This window comes from Vigna radiata, chromosome 1 (genome assembly GCF_000741045.1).
Source record: "Vigna radiata var. radiata cultivar VC1973A chromosome 1, Vradiata_ver6, whole genome shotgun sequence".
NCBI classification, from domain to species: Eukaryota; Viridiplantae; Streptophyta; class Magnoliopsida; order Fabales; family Fabaceae; genus Vigna; species Vigna radiata.
This window is the reverse complement of record NC_028351.1, coordinates 30,641,498-30,652,932: the sequence shown is the minus strand read 5'-3', so window position 1 is coordinate 30,652,932 and position 11,435 is coordinate 30,641,498. Positions and strand designations below refer to the sequence as shown.

The window sequence follows — 11,435 nt, the reverse complement described above, 5'->3', positions numbered from 1 at the left end:
TTGCCTTCAAACTCATCCACACAACCCTAAGAAACCATGGCTTTCCCAAAACCAGAGTTAAGTGCATTCCTCCTCTTTGCCATTGTAGCCCTCTCCTTCACAACCCCTTCCGCCGCAGCCGAATGTGGCGCCGGCGCCGGTGAAATTTCCGTCTACTGGGGCCAAAAGTCCGAAGCGACTGAGGGCACCTTAGAGAGCCTATGTTCCAGTGGGAACTACAACATCGTCATCATCCAAAGCCTTCTGGTGTACGATGATGGCAGAGAACCAACTATAAACCTGGCAAATCATTCCGCCAAGCTACAGCCAGAAATAGAATACTGCCAACAAAATAACATCAAAGTGTTGCTTTCCATTGGCCAAGACGTAGAAGCCGGAAAAGCCAAAAGCCACCGCCACTACTCCTCCAGCTCCGATACCACAGCAGCAGCAGAAAAACTTGCAAGCTACCTCTTGGAGAAGTACCTCAGTGGCAACGCTGGTCCACTGGGAAGCGTAGCCCTAGATGGCATCAACATTGCTGACGTGGCGGACGGTGATAACCTTAAATGGGATGAAGTTGTGAAGGCCATTAACGCATCCACAACCGAAAGAAAAATCTACTTGGGTGCAGCACCGCAGTGTGTGTACCCGGATTACTACCTTGGGAAGGTAATTAGCACTGGGCTTATTGACTACATCTGGGTTGAGTTCTTCTACCAGAACCCTTGCATTTACGCAAACGGAGACGCTTCCAATCTTTTGAAAGAATGGAACAAATGGAGCGCAGGTGTTCCCGGTAGTAAAATATTCTTGGGCCTCGTTGCTGCCGGCGATGCAGGCATAGCAGGGTACATACCACCCGAAGATCTTATTTCTACGGTTCTACCAACCGTAAGGCAATCTTCCAACTATGGTGGGGTAGCCATTTATGACAGAGCCTTTGATATCGCTAATAACTACACTGCTCACATAAAAAGCAGCGTCCCAAAAGGTTGCATATGTGTGTGTAATGGTGATGATGTATGGAACCGTTTCTATGGTCTTGGTTCTGCGTCGCTGAGCAGGTCCGTTTGATCCATGCAGAATCGTGTTTATGCCAAATAAAGTTGTAGACACTCGTTAGGGTGACCTTTGCATGTTTGATTACATGCATCTAATGGATCTCCTATTAAATAAAGAAAATTAATGCTGCCTCGTTAATATTACTTCTTTCTAATAACATAATAATAAATATTTGTTGGGTAATAAAACAGTCACATTAGACAAAATAAGAGATAGACATCAATTTATATACATATAAGATACCTGTCTTTTGAAGTGGTACTAAAAACAAAAACTTGACTCAAAGAGAACAATATCTTATCTTATGTGTGAGTGTGAAACCTCTCCTTACAATATTAATATTTTAAGTTATAAAATTAAATTTAAGAATAATTTTGTATATACATTTTTTATTTTTAAAAAGTTAACATTAGGTCGTGTTAGAATTTTAACAACGAGACATCTTAATTGATACAATTATTTAAAAACTAATTTAAGTTTTTTTAGAATTAAATTGTCATGACATCTTTGACCATCTGCGTTAAAGTTACTGCTTTCTCGTATCCGAGGAATTTGTGTTTACCAATTGTCATTTTCAGGTAATAATATTATCACATGCGAAATTTTTTAAAAATGGGATAATTTACCCGTAAATTAAAAAAAAAAATAGTTGACATAAAATTTACAGTTCAAAAATAAAAGTAAATGATTATGAGTTCCAACGATTTCTCAGTTAAAATGATTAAGAATTATAATGCTTTTTTTTTTTGTAGATTTTTTTAATCTAAAAATTGTAAACAATTGTCATGAATCATAATGATTTTTTTTTTCAATTGAAAGTAGTGATTATTATAAACAATATTTTATAAATTAGAAATTTTTATCACTTTTAACGATATTCTATAACATATTATTATAAACAATATTTTATAAATTAAAAATCTTTATCATTTTTAACGATATTCTATGACATATTTACAAAGAAGTCGTTATAACTCAACATTTTTTCAAAATTTTAAAAATCATCCAGCTCATAACCACTTAATCTATAAACTGAGAAGTTATCAGAATTTACTACTTCAGTCAATTATCTTATTTTTATAATTTACAAGATAAATTATTGAGATTAATTATCTTATTTTTTAAAATTTCCTTGACCTATCTCATTCAACCAGTGCGTGGCAGCAATCGTCCACTGCAAACAGTTTAAAATTTCCAGAACTTGGATTCTATGATGGATTCTCTATGGTGTTTTTCTGTTAATCTTCAAAATATATTGATATACTTAAAATATATTAAATTTAAAAAAAATATCAATATCAATGTATTTTAATGTTTAATGAAAAATAGTATTACAAAGTTTAATAAAGAATTTGAACTCAAGTTTTCCCTTAGCGGGCTTCCAACTTATTGCATAAATTGATATGTATGTTTTACTTCTAAATTTAAACTTCACATTGATAACATCAAATAATGTTCATTTTATCGTGGTTTTACAATTTATATTTATTATAGAAATTACGTTATTGAATATGATGATTATACTGAATATTATACTCAATATATGATAATTACTAACTTTCAATAACATAATTTTTAATTGCAACAAATATTCATTTCATTTAATCATTTATTTCAACAATACAAAAAATAGCTATATAAATAAATAGGCATGCACCAATTTAATTATTATTATAGATTTTATTATTCACAAATCTATTTATAATTAAATATTTTAATATATCTTACTATAATTGTGTTTTAAATATAGTTATGTAAATAAATTATTTATTTGAAGATAATAATGATTATATTACTTTATTAGTAAAAAATAAAAATTAAAAACATAAAACAACGACGGTTACGCACGGGTATAGGTGTTCTTCCTACACAAATTTTTTGTTTTTGTAATATGGTTCTTTATTTTTATTTGTATAGATGGATTTTGGTTTAACCGAAAAATTTTAGATGCGTATTCAAGTTAATAAAGAGATAACTATTGAAGTGTCTTTAACATACTCTATTTATTTATTTTTTAATTGTGATTATTATTTCATTAAGTTGGTATCATCCAATTCTAAAACTATTGAACATATCAAATTATAAAAGAATAGAAACTTAGTGTAACTATATATTAAACTCATATATCCTCCTTAATCTAAATAAATGCATGTATTTTATACTCATGTTATCTCAACCTAAATAAATATGACTTATTGACTATTCTAATATTATCCTATACCAATTATTTTTTCATTATTTTTTTTTAAAAAGTAGAAAGAAAAACAGAAGACCCGTACAGACTAGTAATAAAAATAAAAATAATAAAAATAATAATAATAATAATAATAATAATAATAAAAGATAAAAGAAAGGTGCGAAATAAAACAAAAGAATGCGGAAAAAAGAAGGGAAAGAAAAGACGTGAACCAAAATTGATAAGGATGAATGTACGTAGTTGCTTTTCAAGGTAAAAGTGATACATTTATAATTGACTTGTAGACACTCCTGAAGTAATTGAAACAAAGTTGTTTAACATTTTTATAGAATATTCTTAAAATATTAAAAATAATATTTATAATACTATTTAATTTGTATTTTAATTCTATCAAGTTATATATAGATATTCGTGGAGATTTTGGTTTTACTTCACATCTTTTACGTTTTGAAAACTATTGTCATTAGTGGAAAAATGCTGTTTAACGTCAATTACTTTGGATTTTTAACGTCTCATTCACAACCGATGTTAAAACCGGTGACGTCAATGGGACGTCGCACATCCTACACAACAGATGTCTATACAGGCGTCAGTTAGTTTCATGTCAGACGTCATTACACGTCGGTGCAAGCGTAATCCGACGGCTAAAGGCAATATATAGACGTTGGGTGATGCAATACCCAACGTTTAAGAGCACATAAAGACTTCGAACATGTCACTGATCGCCGTCTAATGTCACTATTAGATGTCGGTGTATGCATTAACCGACGTCTAATATAGATGTTGTGTTTTAGTACAGTTTTGTTCCTGTCTTTGGACAACCCAGTAGCACATTCTTTCTTTGCTAGTTTCCCCCGAAAAAAAGCTTGTCTCTTTTGAATTTCTCATGACATTTCGACCCAAAACCGAACCTGGGTCTGTGCTTAGTCCCATTTTCAACCGCAAGAGGGAAAAATTACGGTGAAACGATAACTGGGCAACGACCCAGAATCGTTTTTGGAACGAAACGCCATGAGAAATCCAAAAGACGCCACTTTTTCTGGGAGGCAGTTAGCAAAGGAAGAATGTGGTACTGCGTTACCCCAAGAGAGGAACAAAACTGCATTTAAACACAACACAAGGAAAACAAATTTTAATCAGTTGAACCAGAAGATAATTGATGAAAGACTGAACAATGTTTAAACGGTAACCATAAAAAAACACGCACCTGGGATGCAATGTCGCAAGAGAGAAAAGGAGAGGAGGAAGACGATGCATGATGTTATCAGAAACAATAATGCAATGCCGCAAGAGAGAAAAAGGAGAGGAGCCGCAAGAGAGAAAAAGGAGAGGATGAAGACGATGATATCAGAAATTGTAATGCCGCAAAGAGTTTGCGGTTTATTTAACATGAAATGGGGCGTCGGTTGCTCCAGAGACTGACGTTTATAGTCACCTAGACGTCGGTTATCTAACTAATTCGACGTCTAGGATAACATCAAACTGACTTTTTGAATGCCCATTAGACGTCGGCCACCAGGGGAGCCGACGTCTAGGGCGCTGAACCGATTGACGTTTTATTTCCTGTCAGGGATGTAGACGACGGTTTTGAAGGGGCGCCGACGTCTATAATAATATAGACGTCGGGTTTCTGCTGTCGGACGTCAAAGTGCCTCGAAGTTTGATGCACATAATTAATTACAGGCACATAGACGTCACGTACCCAAAAATGCAACGTCTATTTTACAAAAATTTTTGTCTTCCCACCTTCTGGACAGGCCATAGACGTCGATTTTTTACTACCTGACGTCTAATCGCTTGGGAATCAAGTGACCAGCATTAATTACAGCCAAGTAGACGTCGGCCCCCATCACAACCGACGTCAAATGCGTATGAGAAGTTTGTCTTCTCGCCTATCTCATTACATTGGACATTGGCTTACGGCAGAGCTGACGTGTACTACATAATAGACGTCTCATTACTTGAAAGCCGACGTCTAGGTTACTATCTTATTTACGGTAATGTCACCGGTTATCATAAGACATCGGTGAAGCGCTAACAAACGTCTATGAGCTGACGTTAAATAGCGTTTTTCCACTAGTGTGTGTTATCTAATGATTAGGAAAAACAAATTCATGTTTATGTTTTTGGATTGAAGGATTTAGAATTGTTTTTTTCAAATGATTTCTTAGATGTTTAAAGAATGACAGAAAAAATGTATAATGATTTGTAAAAATAACAATAGGTTAAAGTTTTACATTAAAAATTATATTTTAGCTTCGACTAGGCCGTTTCAAAACTACTTTAAATGCAAAAGTTTAAATGCCTTATGTTTGCATCAATGAAGTGTACAACAAATATTTTATTAAAAATTCCGGTGTAGGTTGACGCTTTAGTTAAGGACAATAACAACTTAATATAAATTTTATGATAATATTTTGATACATTATAACTCATTAGATTAATAATAAATTCGAAACAATAATAAATATTGTTTAAAAGTTAAGTTTAAAGTTTACTTCTTGATATCAAAATATGGTTTTAAAATAGGATAATAATATTTACACAACATTTTTTTTTACTTAAACATTGATTACGTGTCAATTTGTGATTAGTAAAAATTTACTCCACAATCAATAATAATAATCATAAACATTATTGTGGAGTAAATTTTTACTAATCACAGATTGACACGTAATCAATGTTCAAATGTTGTCAAAAAAATGTTGTCTAAATATCATTATCTTTCAAAATATGATTAGAGTTTATTCTACTGAGATTAATGTTTTTAGACATATTATTTCACTTTCTATTAAGCCATTATCGAATTATTTATTAATGTCTAGTTTTATTTTGTCGGCATGAAAAAGTGGGTTGAGAATCTCCCATTAACTAAAGATAAAGTTAATTTATAATATACAAGTGAATATTTTTTTATTGAGTTAGAAAAATTCATTTCTTATTATATATAATGTTAAAATCTTATAAAAAAAATAATCTATATCCAAATAATTTTTTTTATTGCGAAACGCTTAACGTGAGTCTAACCTACTTTATGTGAAAAGATTTGAAAAGAAATAGTAAGTGACAAAAGGTAAATATATGTATTTAAGGTAAAGGTTTGTTGGTGAAGATGTCGTTTTGACAGGAAAGGTGATCATTCCTTTGTGAAGTTGAAAGCATTTTTTAAGACTTCTTAAGGCGAGTTTCCAATTTTGTCTTTAAGCTTTCGATTTGTGTTTAAGTTGTTGAATTCTCAATTGTGATTTTTTTTAAACAATTTGGTATCATTCAATAAACATTTTAATATCCCTATTTTCAATGTTTTTCCATCTCATCCACCTCCTTAAATTTCGTTCTTTTTTTATTTCTTTTATAGAAAGAAAAACATTACTAAGTAACGTGTTTTCGTAGAACTTTTTGTTGTGTAGTGAATAAATGGAAAGTAAATAAAAAGAATAGAAAAATGATATAGAACAAATGTCGGAAAATGAAGTATAAAAAGAACTTGAGAACCAACGGAGATGTTTGTCTAATTTATTGTGTGCACAATTCTTAGTTACTTATTATATATTATTGCAAAATAAGATTTTTAGGTCTCGCGTTTAATTTTAGAATAAAAAAAAATTAACATTAAAAATGACTGATAAAATTGTTATAAATTAGAGCTGTCAAAATGGGTCATCCGGTCCGACTCACCACAAGTTGATCACTTAGTGAATTAATCCAACCCGGATCATTTATTAGTGAACCAACAAAATTTGAACCTGGTCCGACCCACCACAGGTTGGTGGATAAACTAGTTGGCTAACTGACCCACTTAATTACAATATCTTTTAGATAAAAATATTACAAACTTTCTATAATTCCAATCTAAACAAATTTCACTCCCAACATGGTTGTTTAATTAATTTTGAAAATAGTGAACTTAAATAATTTTTTCAAGCAAAAATAAATAAATATTTTTTTATAAAATTAAAATTAAATTTTAATAAAATAAAATTAGGTAGGTGGGTTGGTGGGCCAACCCGGTCCACCACGGGTTCAACCCATATGAGCCAGGTTTAAATGAGCCGAGTTGATATCTGACCCACTTAAAAAAGATATAATTTTTTCAAACCTAACCTGACCCAAACCTGTGGTGGGCTCAGTTGGTCCGCGAGTTGTGACCTATTTTGACAGCTCTATTATAAATAAATGTTCAAGTTAGACGTTAGAAATGTCAAATTTCAGACTTCAAATATGTATATGATGTTGGAAAACTCAAATTTCAATGTTAATTAACTTGAAAATTCGCTTTTTCAATGTTATAGAGTTTCATGAATCATTACAACCTGAATAGAAATGACCTTTCAGTTATCAAAATACAAATTAAACGTCGGAAAGCTCAAATTCAACGTCAATTAATGTTTGAAATTCACTTTTTTGATGTTATATAGTTGCGTAAATCATTACAAGCTGAACATAGATGACCCTTGGGATATCAAATACGAATTAGATGTTGTAAAAATTCATTTTCCAACATTAATTAAGATTGGAAATTCACTTTTTCGACATTATATGTATTGCAAATTTGGTGGATTCATTAAAATATTTGGTGCGTAGCTATAAAATTTACTCACATAAGACATCTGATAACCTACATTTCAATGTTAATTGCCTATAAGACGTTGGATTTTACATTTTTTGATGTCATATGTCCTGTAAAAAACTTGTAAAAACAAAACTCATGCATATTGTTTCTTTGCGCTTTCACTTTTGCTTGAACCAACATCTTAACTAGTGCGATGAAGAACAAATGTTAGTTTTGTGTAACTTACCTATAAAAAAAGTATTTTTGTTGCCTGGGTTGGGATATTTTGTTAGTTTTGATCGATTTATATCGTTCTTTCGTTTAACATTGATGTCGTGTACGCGAGTTCAAACTCCACCACTTCCAAGTGAACCGACCGCTTCATTCCAAAGTGCGAGGAAGAACAAAGGTTAGTTTTGGGTTATTTACCATAAATGTATGAGTTTTCACAAGCGGATGTTACAATTTTGTATGAGTTTTGATGGATTCATTTCGTGTTTTCATGCTCCATTGAAGGTCCACCACAACGCACAACAATGTCCAGAAGTTCTCCACTCTTCATTGTTGCCAATGACTCCCTTTTATCAAGGTTAGTTTCTCGGTTATGACATAGATTGCAATGTATTGATATATTATTTGATACATGACTTTTAGTTTTCCTTATTATACTTTGTGTGTTGTTTCTTTTGTGTGTCATTGATTTTTGTATGTTTCTTAAGTTAGATATTTTTTTAATGTGATTTTTGGCATTTTTTTTATTCACTTTTTAAAAATAGTATGGATCGAAGCTAGATGAATGAACGTTGCATTAGTCAAGAGTATGAAAATGGCGTTTTCGAGTTCTTACAATGTGTTCAAGAACACACAAACTCTATGAATGAGACATATTTTTGTCCTTATGTTTGTTTTCTTAAGCAAATATGTCAAGACTTGGGCAACATGCGTGATCATCTATTCATATATGGTATAATGAGGAGTTATACAATTTGGATTTGGCATGAAGAAGCATTACATAAGCCTACAACGTCAAGAAGAACATATTATGTGGATGAATGTATGAATGATCATTTAGAGGACATGATATGTGATGTTGGTGAAGAAAATTTTGGAAGAGCCAAACCACCCAAGTTGTGTGCATGGCATTGGAGTTGCTATCGGATTGAGAGAGTACTTTGGCCTTGCACAAAGAAGTACATAATCCTTGAGTCATTAGAAATTGAGGAAGTTGGAACTCCAAATGAAAGAAAGACTAAACCAATGCATGATTGTTATGAAGCAACACTTCATGGAATACCTCTAACAACAACAATAAATACAAAGAACACTTGAAGAAAGACTTCAGTCCATGATCTAGCATAAGGAATATCTCCTCACTAAAAATCCAACAAGATGTCGTGTGAGTACCAAAGGCTCATGCTTTGCTGTAGATCACACTGACAACACTTGTTAGTATGAATTATTGGTTAATGGAGATCCTCCGTGCATAGTAGCCATAGGACAAAAACTTGCAGAAGGGCGGACTATTCATGGTGCTCCTCTATTGTCTCAGTACGAGTGTGTGACAATTGGTGAAGTCCGAGACTCTCACGCTTAAGTGATGTGCCAACTTCTGAAACAAAATTTGTAGGAGGAGGCCTTAGGCACATTTATAGCTTGACCTAAAGCTTTGATCATGCCATATTTTGGCCCACCACAGGTATTATATTGTTATTCTTAGTATTTTTATGGTCAAGTTAGAAATAAATTATTCATAAATTTTAAAATGATTATTTTAGTTCTTGTGTCCTGAGAAACAGCCCATGCGTGAACATGTGATCCATGAAGATTATGACATGGTAGAAACAAAGGATGATCCTCTAGAAAAACTAATGACAAAATTATACAGGTTGAATAAAGAATCGGTAGTGATGAGTGCATATTTATGCCCACATTTATGCTTTAAAATTCAAATTTTTGATGAAATTTATACGCTTAAATGGTTGATTTTAAGTGAATTTGGGATGATTGGAATTGTCAGGTTTTAGAATTAAAGAGGCGTATAAAGTAAGATTTAGTGCATAAATTATTTTTGGATATTCAAATGTTTATTTGTGCAGCTAAAATTATAAGTTTATTGGTCCAAATTACAATTTAAGGCCCAAAATCAGGTTTTATTTGGAAAATAATCTACAGATGGGCCAAACAAGCAGTCCTTACCCTTGCACCTCCAAAAATTCCCTACATACACCTCTCTTTTCTAAACTTGGCCCAACACTAAGCCAAACACTAACCCTATTATGAATACACCACCTAAGTTTTATACACACCCTTCCTAAACTAGACTCCATCAGATCATGCCATGTGGCAATCTGAAACCCTAAATGCTATCCAACCACATTATGCCACGTCATCACCATCTCCAGAAGAAACTCTAATTCCTCTTCCTAACCCTAGCCGCCGCCTCCTCCACGGCAGCTACCCAGCGACCTCCAGCAAGCCGTCGTCGCACAACGCCTCCATCATCTGCGACCATGTTTCTCACCACCATGCCGCCGTTCAACACCTATGGCCGTCGCACTTTCTACCGCAAGGCCGCATCGTCGCCGGCAGGCACCACGGTTTCGTAACTCGCCGGACCAGTTCACCATTGTCGTCACCACCACGTTCTCTCGTCTCCAGCGCACCATCTTCTTCCTCGCAGTCATCAACACCGCAGAAACCGTTGCAGAACCAGCCACCATACTCCTCGCAAAAGACCTCTGCACATTCATCTCTCTCGGCACTATGCCTTCAAGTCACAATCTCTTCCCTCGTGTCATCACCGCCCTCGTGCAACCACAACAACACCTCCATCATTTGTGAAAGGCATCACTTCTCCACCATCGCACAACCATCGTTGTCCTTCAAGGCCGCCACCGTGAGAAACCCAAATCGCACTATGGCCGCCGCGCCTCCATCATCAGTGAGAGCCATCCCATTGGCGAGACCTGCACTCAGAAAATCCAACCCAATAACCCCAAATCACTCAAAGCAGCCCCAATGCGAATCGCCGATGTAGATGCGCGATTCCCTCCATCCTCCTCGCGCAACCAACCTGCAAGAAAATCAGAAGCAGCTCGCGTCACAGGGTTCTCTCCAATTCGTAACAGCGGCGCAACGACATGAGCAAAGGGGAAGCATTTTCCCCAATCTGAAACCCTAATTGGGAAGGAAGAGGCGGACAGATGGTGACATCTCATTCGGCTACGTGCATGAGTCAAAACTAGTCAACACTGCTTAAGTCTGGTCAAAGCTGGTCAACAAGGGGGCAATGTGCAATTTCATAAGTTAAAAAGGGGCTAAAGTGTAAATTGATAAATTTAAGGGGCTTTTGTGTAATTTTGGAAATTCAGAAAAGCTTAAAGATAAAATTCAGTTGTTGAATTAATTCAATTTGGGAATATCAACAGAAAATATCTTCCAAATAATATTATAATTATCTAAATCTTTTAGTTATTTGGAAGATATAAGATAAAAGATTTTATCAACTGAATATTCAGAGTCCAAGCCCAATCAAGCCTATATAAAGAGACCCAGTGGAGGCAGAAAAGGAGGGCTTCATTCATTCATTCATCCACCACTGCTTTCACTTTTCTTTTATTATGTGTTTCTAAGCTCCTAGGG

At 34.0% G+C, this 11,435-nt stretch overlaps 1 protein-coding gene across 1 annotated transcript; it reads left to right on the top strand.

The window, feature by feature from the left end:
* LOC106761394 (acidic endochitinase-like) lies at positions 1-1,184 on the top strand. Its single transcript, XM_014644950.2, has one exon. It carries the CDS (start codon positions 37-39, stop codon positions 1,054-1,056), a length of 1,020 nt encoding a protein of 339 aa, XP_014500436.1. The 5' UTR covers positions 1-36; the 3' UTR covers positions 1,057-1,184.
* The last annotated feature ends 10,251 nt before the right edge of the window (positions 1,185-11,435 follow it).

Excerpts from the sequence above, each read along its gene's own strand:
- LOC106761394 (XM_014644950.2), top strand. The coding sequence starts at position 37 with ATGGCTTTCCCAAAACCAGAGTTAAGTGCATTCCTCCTCTTTGCCATT.